General features: G+C 37.1%; 1 protein-coding gene across 1 annotated transcript in view; it reads left to right on the top strand.

The window, feature by feature from the left end:
• Window positions 1–14,326, top strand: part of ERGIC1 (endoplasmic reticulum-golgi intermediate compartment 1) — a 63,715-nt gene that overhangs the window by 11,173 nt on the left and 38,216 nt on the right. Inside the window, exons 2-3 of the mRNA XM_072400949.1 lie at window positions 7,770–7,831; window positions 11,806–11,878. Coding sequence (XP_072257050.1) covers window positions 7,770–7,831; window positions 11,806–11,878 — 135 coding nt within the window. The remainder of the gene's footprint in view (window positions 1–7,769; window positions 7,832–11,805; window positions 11,879–14,326) is intronic.

Genomic DNA, 14,326 nt, shown 5'->3' with positions numbered 1-14,326 from the left:
GTTCTCTAGATAACCTGTTTTAAAGTAAAGGATGCAATGAATCTGCCTGATCACACATTTTTAAAGTGGAAGTTTAGTTCCTCTTCAAGAATTGTAAGCTAAGATGTCTTTTTTTGAATGATGCTGATAGTAAAATTTTATAATGGCAGTTTCAATCATCCAGTGGTTTGCAGGTGATTTGTCTAGTCTGTATCTATTCATATAATCACCCACTCCTATAGGCCCACACAATATTCAGCATACAGTCATTTGTGTACTCCCACACACATCCTCTGCTTGGCATTGTACCAACCAGACCCATATAAATGACAGATAATTGTGACAGGTTCAGTTCATTCATCTCGTTTTGTTTATACTGAATTGGTATTTCTTTCAGACAGACAGATATTGTAGACAAAATATTTTTTTTTATCAATCAGAAAACCAAATATAAATGTGGGATTTGTTTTTTGGCTTGGTAATAGATACATTGTAACATCACTGTGTGTTGGTGCCACTAGACAATACTAACAGATTGGAATGGTTGTTATTGGTCATTTATTGATAGTGAGTAGAGATTCAGGTCTCTCAGTATGGATAATGTCATCTTGTCACATATACAGGGGATAAGGAATGTATTCTGTGGAAAAATGTATATGTTTTTTTCTGGATTAATATTTTTATTGCACTGCAAGATTTTTTTCTCCAACTGTTTTTCAGACTATAATAAAATAACTTTGATAGATTTGTATGATAAATTGTATGTTGGCTTTGTCCTTGTTTGCATCTTTTTGTTGTGTTTTAGCCTCCTTGTTCATATTATGACAGCTTTCCTTAAACCTCCCAACCGTTAAGCCCGGACTTTTTCGTACTAAAAAAAGTTGCAATTATCGTTAACCCCGTACTTTTCTCACTATATTAAAATATCACTTACCTGGTCCCGCTGTGCTCATCCAGCGTCGTGTCCGTGTTCCAGCGTCGTCCTCCAGCGTCGATCTCCAGCGTCAGGTGCCTTCTCCTATACCAGCGGGACCGGTAAGATGCCGGCCGGCACCATGTGTTCCGCCGGCCGGCGGGCGGAACACAAGATGCCGGCCGGCTTCTTACCTGGTCCCGCTGATCATCCAGCGTCGTTCTCGTTCCAGCGCCGGGTGATCTCTGAAACAAGAAGCCGGCCGGCGGAGGAAAAAAAAGCCGGCCGGCTTCTTGTGCGTGCGTGCGCGATGACGTCGGCGCAGGTGCGGGAAATTCAAATTGAAACTCAATGAATTTTGTTCACATTTTGTATTGGATTGAATACAAAGTCCTGTATCCAATCCAATACAAAATAATAGAAAATATATTTATGTGGTTTTGTCTATACGTATGTGACGTTGGACACTAGGGAGGTGTTTTAGAAAAATATATTACTATACAGTATACCGAATTATCTCATTTTCAGTATTTTTCATTTATTTATGTATTCTTGTTTAAGCTGAATTTTGTGTTTTTCCTTTAATTTTATTAAAAGTAATTTTTTTTTTTTTACATGATTGTGTGTTTCAAACCTTTTTTATATTCATTATATCCACTAGACCCCTATTCGGACATATTTCTGTAAGTTACAGGTCTACAATTAAAAAAAAAAATTTCATGAAAACCTGTAACGCTTTTGGTACAGAAATCTAGACCTCAGTGTAACGCCAAGGTGGTTAATATCTATATTTCAATGTATTGCCTGTTCTGAATTGTCAATTCCAGCAAGTGTGACTAATTTAATCCAGGAAAATCCCCAGTGACCGCAGATTTTTGCATGTGGGTGAGGAAATTTCCTGCCCTCTGTTATGTACTGTCATATAATCAGGATATAGATTTTATGGTGGATTGGCTATATCTGGCAATGTATTCAGCGATAACAGTTTCTGCTACAACAAAATGATCTGGAAGTGTTCAAGTCATAATGATTTGGCTATAATTCCATATTTCCAAGCTGTGTTTGGTATACCCAGAGTTGTGCTAAAGCCGCTCATTGGATGCATTGAACCTTACTCGTAGGACACATACTGAGTACACAATCGTATAAACTACAATTTTGCAGGTATTGTTCTTTTGTATTCAGCTCGAGCCAATATTGCCTATTTGAGTTACCAGACAAATCTTGATAGGCACCATTAGGGCCATTTCACATTTATCTGCTATGTTGTGGTTTTCATTCATCCCCCATGGGTGAAAGACAATGTCACCACCTGTAAAATGTTCTCATAACAAGTTTATTTGGGCTTGTGTGTCCTAAAATAAATTAGAAATGAATATTCCACTTGTAATTTGTCATTTACTGAAATGATTTGGACCTATTACTGGAGGGAGTAACCATTAAAGGATGTGGATCACTCAAGTCAACACTCATTTATAACCCTAAAATAGTGTCAGGAAGGAGTTTGCATCCCCTAGCAGGGGAAGGTCTTTTCTGTCCTTTTCCTGGCGGCAGTGCAGGGGCTGTGCCTTCATCAATGATTTTCCTTTCCTTTGTAAACCGTAACACTTTTCCTTTGTAACACCAAAACACTGGCCGTGTACTGTAACATGACATTTGAAAACAAAAAGGTTAGAGCAGGTGTCAAAGCCAGTGCATCTTACACTGCTAGAAAAGTATTTGAAGAATGATTGTTCTTGATGAAGTTCATAACCATTTGAATGATAAAGTTCTTAACCATTTCTGGGGAATAGTAAATGAGTAAGGGGTACCCATTGCTCTCCACATTGTGAGTGAATATCTGGGGGCCTTCTAGATTTCAAATACCTCCCTATCCAAAGACCTCCACAACACTATATTTATATTGTGGGAATGATGCCTTTCCAACGTTGGCTTTCCACACTGTTTGAGACAGGCAGGGACTGTTTTTTTTCAGTCAAATACAAACTGGGACCTGTGGCTTCATCCAGTATCAAAAGTACAAAACATATATAATTAGTAACTTTTAGGACCATCCCTCAGTAAACTTCTAGAAATATATCCATAAAACCATAATTTATTATGCAATATAGGACATATAAGGTGAATATAACTGTTATGTAAATCTTTCAACACATTGTGCAAATATGCTTCTTTAGGAAAATATGATGAAACCGATATAACAAACTAATTGCAAACTTAGGACTTAGTGCCTTCAATATATTAATTTAATCAGTTTCTAGGTATCTCCTCTGTAATGGGTCATATGGCAGAGCGGAACAGGTGGCACTGGAAACTGAAGGTTTGGTGTTGCACATTTAAAAAAAAAGTCTTCCCATGCATTTTGTAAATGCCTTTACCGATGTTTTAAGCATTTGCAAGCAGTTTCTATTCAAGTATATGGAGGTGGCAGGGATGGCAAACTGCCCCTGCACACTGCGTTGAGCATATTAAAAAACAAACAAGCAATGGTGCTGCTTTCTGACACCTTTCAAATAAAAAATAATGAAGGAACATCTATTCAGTCTGATGTTTTTTTTGCAAATTGTTTTAAGTTGTCATAATGCTAGTCTGAACATAGATTCTGCTTGGCTCTTTTTAGATTTGGCTTCCTTTTTGTCTCTCTCTTAAACCTAACCTAAACCTTGCCTCTCACAGATTCTTCTTTATATTAATCTCACCCTTCACTAGGAACCACTAGTAAACCTTGACCACATGTTTACTGTCAGAGCCTTTATGTACATGCTTGCAAATGTCCTTCTGCCCTGAAAAGTTCAGTGGACTTCATATAAACTTGAACTGCTCCTTTATTTACCTGGAAAAAAGGGAGAGCTAAACCGATGATCATGCATGATGGTGAAAATTCAGTCGTTGAAAAGTGACCAAGGACATGGGTTGGTGTACAAAAAAATTAAAATGTATTTTACACCATAACATATTTATCCAAGCACATTGTTCCATTTATTACAGACACACTAAAAGCATCCCATGTAGTTGATGCATTGGGCTTGATTTACTAAAGCTCTCCAAGGCTGGAGAGGATACACTTTCATCAGTGAAAATGGGTGAACCAGCAAACCTGGAATGGATTTCTTAAACGTCATTTTCTATTTGTTGGCAAATGTTTTCAATCCTGGACCAGATCCATTCCAGGTTTGCTGGATCACCCAGCTTCACTGATGAAAGTTGTGAGGGTGTCTTAAGGGTGTTGTAGGCTTTATCTGCTGTTCTCCTGTAATTATTTTAAGTTAATGTGTATATTTATTGGTTTTTCCAAAAGACTGCTCTAAGTAAATTATGTTGCAATTAAAATGGTAGTACAGTCCTGTATGACCAAGAAAGGGGAATTGAATTAATGATTTACAGTTTGTTGGCTCCAGTAAAATAGTGGCTTTTTTACAAAGGTGACTTACTTTTACAACTTTGAAAGACAATAGCGTAGGAGACAGGAGACCGAGAAATGATAGGACAATAATTGTCCCTCTACTGGCAGACTACTCTAAGTACATTGAAATGTCAGTCTACAATAGGGATTCAATAATGTATTTAGAGACTTTTTCTGTAGTGTATACCTCTAGTCAGTCATTTTTAGTGTGTTGAGTGTAGGATCAAAATCATTAGGTGATTAATTGTTTGAATTATCTCATAAATGTGCTACCCTTAATTTTCAATAGTCTATTGGTAAGAATGGATAGCTAGGGCATGCATGGTTGAGGAATGTTTACTGTTTGTTGAAATAGGCCTGGAACTCCATAAATATTTTCTAATACATATATTAAAATTTCAGTTTCAACTTAAGGTTTTTTTTTTTTTTTTTTACCTTTTTTAAGTAGATAAACAATTTTCCAGAAATACTTGGAATTTGCAATCATAGGAATTGACCAGGTGGTAGTGCTATGTCCCGCTAGTAATATCTAGTATTCCTTAACAACTAATAAAGAGACCCTTTTGCCAGCCTATAACATTGCAAGTTGAAGCATGGAATAATACAGTATTTTAAAACCTTACTGTCCTTTTCATTACCAGCATTTTTTATTTACTTACAATGTACTTTTAAGCAATCTTAACTTCTTAAGGAGGAGTTGCTTTCTTACCACATTTCCCTGTAATACTTTAGCCCTCTTGTCTTTTACTAACCTAACCCCTTTGTTCTTCACTTCACCTCCCTCCATATTCTTTTAAGCAGATGCTGGTAGGGGGTTGCTAAGGGAGATATTATGTGTATGACAGCTCGGATTCTGATGACATTACCACCAAAATGGTGGCATCCCTGAGCAGTTCCAGGCTTCTGGATGTCTACACAGGGAAGGCTTTTACAGCTTAATAGCATGCATGAAATACAATAAATGCACTTATAATGTTATAGATGTAAGCTGGTGACTAATCGTTACCCTACATACAACTTCTAGTGATATTTACTCTACCCATTTCAACATGCAAGTTTTTATCCTACACAATACTAGAAACTGCTTCTATATATATCAAATTTACTTACTATTTGAGATGGATTCTGATTTAAAAACTGGTAAGTTAAATTGTAAGATATTTTTAAGACATCTTTTAAATGTTGGTGATGCTTCCCGTGTTTAGGTAATGTGGAGTGTGATAGGCAGAAGGTAATGGCTTGGTTCATTAAAAGCCCTGAAACCACCTTTCTAAGAGTGTTTATTCTATAACGGATTATCCCAAGAAGTTTAACCTCATGCCCCACTCATTGCATACCTAGATTAAGGTTCTTTTAACAAGCTCCAATTGTACACTGTTCTTCATTTGTGAAACACATAAGCTTAACCTTAGGATAAACTGCTTTAGCAATGGCATGTCAAAACCTTTTTATTAAAGTCCCTGCAGATCTGTGCCAAATCAGTGAGCTGTCAGCTTGCTTGGCTCCTGGCCCGTGTAGTCATTTATGTGGACCTTTCTAAATCAGTTTACATGAAGGGAGTAGGATGGCTTGTTGATTTTGGAAGGGGAAGTGGAAAAAGAAAGCTGCTGTATCTTATTTTTTTTCTGGGCCACAAGAGATTTGAATGGCATAATTTTGACACTGTCATAAATAGATTAAATTGGCCTATGAGGGAATCATTCTGTCCCCCCGACCTGGCTCTTACTGCGTCAGCTCACTTTAAGTTTGTGCCAAGTCAGGCATTAGCTGTCTCACCTGCGAATAGCAGGCAAAAAGCAGAACAATGGTCTAAAACGCCAGAACTTGAAGAATCTTTCCCATACAACACTTTTTCCCCCCCAAACTTGTTGATATTTCTTTCTTTTTTCTGTTAATATAATGCTTTTAAATGTACATACTGTTTTTGATTTTAATTTATTTACTGCAAGTGTTGTCTAGGAAGAATTTTGACTATGTTAAGTGCATAAATCCCCCTAGTTTTTCCCATTCTACACACGTGCAATAATTATTGTTAGAAAACGAACGATTAACGACCAATCAACGATTATGCACGAATATTTTGAACGATCGTTAACTATTATCAAACGGTCGTTAGTCATTCATCTCCAACGATAACTATTGCTCGTGTGTACATAGCCTAAGTCCTGGGATTTTTGTCAAGACCCCTTTAAGTGTTTTTCTTGGTAAAGCTGGTACTCATTCAAAAGGTTGCTGCTTAGTTTTGACTGCATTGATTATGTTAAAGTACTATATCTTTATATACCGTTTGTGTGTACTTTTTGACCTAATTGTGTTGTTTAATGAAATGACCCATCTTGGTCTAATTTAACAACACTATGTTGCATCCAAAATAGCGTCTTGTGCTAATGAAGGATGAGTAACTTGTATCTGATAGAATCTTTCGCTTGACGCCTATGGAGATTAGTTGATGTATTGAGCTTAGTAATGCTGCAGTTGTATTTGTGAAAACTGACCCCACTGGATACCTTAAAGCATGAGGACCTCGGCATTGTTTTAATTTTTTTAAAAAATAGCTTTAAAAAAATGTCATCATGGCGAGGGTAAGTTTTGCTTTGTTTACGTTCAGCTTGTTTGGGTCTGTACTGTAAAACAGGGGTCCCCAAGTGGGCCGCGAGAGCACGGAGACAAGCGGTGGTCCCCGGCTCTGACCCATGCACCCCTCAATGACGTCAGGGAAGGACCCAGCTGGGGGTGGGGTGGGGGTGGGTGGCATTTGTGCACTGGCCAGAGCCGCGCGCCCATGTCTCTATCGCGGGCTGAGGGCGGTGAGCGGGTTGTGTCTCTGGAAGTTTCTTCCCCTTTGAGTGACACACAGCTCCCTGGTCCAGGGTCCATAGATTTAGTGGTCTGCGAGTGCTAAAAAGTTGAGGACCATTGCTTTTGAAGACAGTAGATGAGGTTCTTAGCTTATGCATCTCCTTGTTAACTTTTTATTCATTTTTGACAACTTTCTTATTGTTTGCAGTTGCTTCAGTTTTTTTTTTAACACAGATTAGGGACATTTTTTCTGTACCCAAAAATGTGGTCTTAGGTAGTTCTGCAATAGAGCGAATAATAATTTTTTTGCACTACCATGCAAATTGGAATCTGTTGCTTAGGTTGCAAAACGGACACAAAGGTTAATGCTAATATTTTGCATGAAGATTTTGCAAATTTCACAATATTTGATATTTAATCAAGGTAATAGAGTAATACTTTATATATGAGCTAAGAGGAATTCAATCTGGCTCTAGTGGTCTTTTACTTCTGTTGTTTGCTTAGATGAGTTATGCTCTTCTACACAATCATAATGTATGTAAGATTCAAATTTGACAGAGTGGGACTGTTCTTTGAGATGGTTTCCTCAGCAAAAACTGCTGATGTGTACAAAACAAAGTATGTGTATGAAAATGTTTTTTTATATCTTATCCTTTTTTTTCTTTGCCTTTAAAGGTTTGACATCTACCGGAAGGTGCCCAAAGATCTCACACAGCCAACTTACACTGGAGCCATCAGTGAGTAATACTATGCTTATAGTTTTTACTAAATCTTTTAGCAAGAAACTGTTAGAAGGTAAAGAACCCTCCAGGGCTGGATGCATTCAGGGATGATCGGTATTATTTCTAGGCTAATACCTTCATACATTGATGTTCATTGCCCTGCTGCTCCTTTTATTTACGAGAGTGCTGAGAAATGCCAAATATTTTTTGCTCATCAGAAGAGCATGTGTCCTACCCTTTCTTCTCTGATGTAGTACTTGAGTCTGAGTGGCTAATTGCAAGTCCATAGTGATATACAAGCCTCGAGTTTAAACAAGGGCCTATTACAGGCAATAAAACTGCTGGGGATCATGAGAAAGGTAGGTATTAGTAGGTCCTATCAAGAATAGGCCCTATGCCCTATGAAGAATTCCTGTCACTTTCCCCTGCATATGCAAAATTACAGGAGGGTGATGGTTGAGGTGATTAGGAATAAGGTAAGTACTGATTTCTATTCCTTCAGACAAAATGAGCATTTAACCCTTGCAGTGGAGGAGGAGGTTCAGCTTTTAATATTTATTTTTAATATTCTTTTGCATCTTTGCACAGCCAATGTTTCTGAACACAAACACTGTGATTATCAGCTGAAAATTGCATTCACAATGAAGTCACATGTCTCCTTTCTCCTGGCTAAGACATTTCTTCCTGGTATTTATTTTTTCTGACATCAGAACTGATTTGCACAAGTCTGATATCTGAACAATGGCCTTTTTGTGTCATGTGCATTAATCTTTTAGGTTGTGCTTCCCCGTGGCCAAGAACATTGATTACTGAGACTGATGCAGTAACTACTGTTTTAATATTAGGAAGTGTACTTTTTTTGTAAAAGGGAACGCATGCAATAATAGAGTTGCTAGCTTTATGAAAAAGCCATTGTGCATTATTATTATTTTTATTATGACATCAGAGTGCGTGGCACAAAAAAAGGCTTTGGGGACTGGTCACATGGCGATGAGGTAGCTGTGCAAATGAAGGATAAAGGATCAATCTGCAGTCAATAAATTTTGTAGTGTTAATTTTGCAGCTATTTTAATATTTTTTATATACAATTTTAACTTAATTAACCGTGTGACAAGCTCAGCTTTTATGTTGTATAAACATTACAAAAACCTCTGATATTCACAATTTGTGATATGTCACGTGCTGCTAAAGAGACCCTGCTTATGGGCGCACACAGCAGATTGTCAGAGCGTTAACAAACAAGACTGATCTTAGTGTGGTGGAAGAAAAATACCTAATGCAGTAAAGCTGTTTTACCCTGATAGCGGTCAGGCATGTTCCTCCTGCTATTATTCCTGCTGCCACCCTGATGACCAGCTGCTCTGCCAGTCTGCTCAATCTGCTACTTAAGACATTTAAAAAACACTGATCTGTGAGACAGATTTAATGCAAATAAGCTTCACATAGCCAGCTCTTGTTCAACAACTAAGAAGCAGGAGGGTTTGTAATTTTTTTTCATATACAGTGCTGGTTTATAATCCAGAAGGAACACCGGTGATGGCACAGCATTGCTTAAATGTCTTTTATTGAGTAAAGAGTGGTCAAAGTAAAAAAGCTGATAAGCCTTTTGCTTATTTAACACTAGCCAGGGTTGGACCTTGAGTAGGAGCTGCCTAGAATCAAGCACATTAAAGGCTTGCTAGCTTTTCAATCTATACTACATTTTATTTGATAAAAGGAGTTTATGGGGTGATGTTTCCGTGTTTCTTTTGGATTACCACAGAACGATGCTGGGCTGGATCTGCAACTGACATTTTGGCTGCTGGCAAACACAAACTTGGTTGGGGTATATGAACCTGTATACTCCAGTACTGATTATTGACTGTATATTGGTATCACATAACATACAATATTTTTGTTTTAAATTGTGCTTTTAAAGTAGAACTCCTGACAATATACTGTACTACACTTTACATCAGAATTTGGCAATGGGAATGCTGTTTATTTTATCCAATACTCATTTACCTTCTTAGTTTGTCAGAATGGCTTAAGTGGGCAATCGCTGTCAAATGTGTACGTAAGAGCTTAAAATTAGAGCTATACAAAAAATGTTAGAGCTATACAAACAGTTTGTATAGCTCCAACAATGTTATGCAGCGCTTTACAGCATGCCACCGTCTAATGTCTGTAGACTAGCATAAGGAGAGCCAGCTCTTGTTCAACAAAAGTTGGCTTTTTTGGGGAAAAGCCAAGTGATCCATTTGCGTGTTTTGGGAAACCCACACAAACAAGGGGAAAAACAACAACTCCTTTAATTTAAACCTGTGACCATAGTTCTCCAATGTGAAAGTGCTAGCTACTGAACCACTATAATGTCCAGACATTATACCTGACCTGAGCCTGTTTGTTTACAATCGATCTACATATTTAAGTTACTTTATATTTCTTTTTTTTGCTGCCTTTTAATGGTAACTTTGGAGTACAACACGGTTAGATTGTTGGTCTGAGTGAATCTCTTTGTCATTTAGTAGGACCAAGGACCTTGTCAGCTGTGAATGCTGATGCCCAGTACGTAAGCTGTGGAAATGAGTAATCGGCTTTGCTGGGATTTTGAGCTGGGCGGAAGTCTCACTGCCTCACCATATTAATGAATTTAGTCTTCTTAACTCCCCCCTCACAAGCCACAATAACACTGGCAATAGACTGTGGGATGCCTTTTATGTCCGTGTTACTTGTTTCTCACGTCATGAGTGGATTGCGCAGAAGGGATGCTGGGGCTATAGACTTATATCTGAAATGCATTTACTGTTTGCTTTTAAAATAGGAACCATGCAGAGATCATTACTGGGAGATTTAAAATAAATCTACATTTGGATTGATATTTATTATTTAACTTCCATTTCCACATACCCTGCAACAGAGTTTTTACCTGCATGGGATTAATGTAAACATTATATGTGGCCATTCAATTTAAAATCTTGTAATGTGTTTAAAATGCATTACTTTGAGCAATGGGTAAAATGTACATCTTACAGGCTGTCTCCTTTCTTGGTGATATCTGAAGATTAGATGATGGCTGTGTGATATGTATAAAACCTCAGATATACATACATCTGATTAAACCTTTAGAATTATTGTGGTTTAACCTAAAAGCTGAGGCCAGATAAAAGGCTGAATATACATATGACATATTAAATATCAGCTATTATTCTTACTTTCATAATCATACTACCTTTTAACTAGTCCAGAAGTGTACACAACAAAATAGCTTCAAGTTCTGTGACTGGACAGTGATGGAGAAACCTATGTGGTCATCACCATCCTGTATTTGACCCCAAGTTCTGCTTCTTCAGTTCTCATGTGCTGCTGTACAGGGGATTATAAATGACCAAAATAGTCAAATTCTGTTTTTCATATTGGTTGCATTTTTTTTTGCATTCACTGGGTTTTTTTCTGTTTGCCTGGAATTGAACTTTAGTTTCGTACCCTTTTTCTTCGACCCAAAGGATGGATTTTCCTTTTTTTTGAGGACCAAAGACTATTGCCCATTATTGCGTAGACACTTATCCTTGTTTTATCCTACATCTGCATCCTATCAAGGATCTTACATCTGGTCTTCTGAGATTTGATTTGCATCTTTGAAAAAATTATCAATGTGTATAGTACAGCAGGCGTGTGTGTGTATGTATGTATGTATTTGTATAAATATATTTATACATATGCACACACACTCAATTATCTTTGCCTATGATTACACTTCTGTAACTAGGTAAACCGTGAAGACCTTTTGAATGTTTGCATAAAGAAATCTTGTTTTCTTTCAGTGACGCTAAGCTAGTTCCTGATGTGTGAGTCATCCACAGCTGCTATCTGAGCAATATTTGGTTAATGTGTGCGATACATGTTGTGCCTTTCTCTTCTGACATAGGAGATCTCTTCACATGATGGTGACTATGTTTTTAATTTGTTTCATTTCTTCCACTGACACCATTGCTCTTTCTGTCTTACAGTTTCCATCTGCTGCTGTCTCTTCATCACCTTTCTTTTCTTGTCCGAGCTGACTGGGTTTATTGCCAGTGAAGTGTAAGTATTAACAGAGAAACCAAAGTGAAAATGTTTCTGTCAATACATAAAGTACTAATATTATGCAGCAATCCATAGATAGAAATAATGTATTCCATTATAATAGTACTTTACAGTAAGCACTGTTTGAATTTTAAATAGCCACATAACAGAGCTGTTGAATTTTTTCTTGCCATACCTGTAATGCTCCAGAGGCCCAGTGAGTTTTAGGTTTATAAAAAACTTGTTTCTCTGTGAGAGTTCTTATTAATACAGGTTATAATAAATGTAATAGTTAATAACATTAAAACTAGATTCCAGCCAAAATGATGTATTCAACTTGAATTTGGTCTAGGGATGATGCTTACCTTACTCTTCACTCCCGTAGCTTCTGGCTGCTGTGCTCCTTCACTTTGCTTCACTTCTCCCATGCCATCCTGACTGCTGATATGCTCACCTTCAGTGCACAGATGGCAAAGGAAAAAAAAATATATTGACTGCAGTTCAGCTTTAATGTCTAGTTGACTATGACCAACTAATACTAGCGATACCTATTTTGTGAGATATAAAGGAGGGATATGGTAAAGTCAGGTTATATGACCAGGTATGTATGTATGTCTTTCAAAGAGTGTGGAATGGTGGCTCATTTATACTTAACCCCTTTTGGTTGTTTCTTCTTTGCTGCCTTTGAGATTGCCAGGACAAGATGTAAGCAAAATTTCTCCTACCAGAAGAGGCAAATAACTTTAATAGAGAAGGTTTAGAACCCATGTCTAGTTTTTACATATATATACAGCTTGTTTGGGGAAATACATTGTTATAGGCAGTTCATTTAAGGCTCACATTAAGAGTAGCACAAAAAGCTGAAATGCGATGATAAATACATCGCTACCCTATAAAGCTCGGTATCTAGGTAGACTCCGATAGATAGATAATTGTAGCTCAAACCTGCTTACTGACACTAATTCACTGCTTTATGACTGGATCTGTTGGACATGCAAGGGTTGGCTGAAGGTAAAGTTAAGTAGACTCTATTCCTAATGTTTTTATTACTTTTTATATATTTTATCTCTGTAAGCAGTCTATCAGTGTTTTCAGTAAGCATGAACAAGAAAAGCTCTCTGAAACTAGTTCTAAAATAACAAGTAAACAACATGGGTAAAACGTACAGTATAAGGCTTCCAAATTTATTGTTGCCGCCTTAATCCAGGAGACTTGCAGAAGGCTGTTTCCTATTCACTTTCAGCACATGTAAACCCAGAATCAAAATATATTACAGCCTACTATAATGTAATGGTGCATTAGTTTTCTTTTCTATTTTTTTTTTCTTTTTAATTATTTTTATATGGTAATCCTTCACACATTTCCTGTCCTAGATGACAATACCTATTCACCTGTACTGTGTCAGTGGGGGAGTACCATTGTCCCATTAGGGCTTGAACTGTTTTTAGAACTACGGTACAAAAACATAAAATGGGGAAAGAGAGCTGGGAACTCTAGCTCAGGAAGTTCAACCCACAAGATTTCTGGCATGTATAACAAATGCTTTCAATGGTATAATAACCGATCCAAAAGGAGCAAAAAAAAAAAAATCTGATTGTTAACTTTACCCCACACTTTATTCTACAAAGTATCAGCAGTGATTGAAGTCTGTCCTTTATTGCCATAGTTACCATTTTTATACAGATATCTACTGTATAAGTTGCTGAAACTTTCATATGTTTATTTGTGAATATTAATAAACCTTTTCAAAACTTTCTGTTTGTGGTATTTGTTGCCAATCTGTATGTTTATCAATTTGTTTTTAATGTATTCCATTTTTTTAGGCTAGCTTGGCATTCTGAGAGTAGTTACACTGTGTTTCCTTAGACATTCATATTCACTGGATTGTCACTCACCTATTCTCTCTCTATGCATCATACTAGTTACGCATCAAAATCCTCTCCAGATATCTGGAATATCTTATTAGTATTCACCCTCGGGATATTTAGGGTGCTATTATTTCTTAGCAACCGTTTTAATGCATAGATATAGAAAGATGAACACACAGAGTAATGCATTTCTGATGTATGAGCTGTCAATCCTCTTAAAGGAATGTAGTAAGATGAAAGTTATGAAAATACAGTGTGCCCTACTAACACAGCGGAGCAAGTTCATACTCCAAGGGATTTGTCATTTCCTGGGTGTTGCATGGGAATTCCAGTCTGCTTGTCGGTTACTATTGTCTTTTAATATATTCCATTTTTTTAAGCTAAGTTTCATTTTTTTTCTTCTGGTAATCTAGGTCACTAACTATTATCAGCAGCAATGCTACTCAGGAAAACTAGAAGTGACAGTGATTTTAATAGAAACTGGTTACTGTGCATGTGCATTACACATAGACTTATAGCTCTTGACCCTTGTGTAGCCCTCCTACCTTTTCCTCCACCATGTTGTCAATGTCGAGTATGTATTTATGTATGTATGTTC

This window comes from Pyxicephalus adspersus, chromosome 2 (genome assembly GCF_032062135.1).
Source record: "Pyxicephalus adspersus chromosome 2, UCB_Pads_2.0, whole genome shotgun sequence".
In the NCBI taxonomy this organism is placed as follows: domain Eukaryota; kingdom Metazoa; phylum Chordata; class Amphibia; order Anura; family Pyxicephalidae; genus Pyxicephalus; species Pyxicephalus adspersus.
The sequence above is the reverse complement of the archived record's forward strand: the minus strand, read 5'-3'. Positions and strand labels throughout refer to the sequence as shown.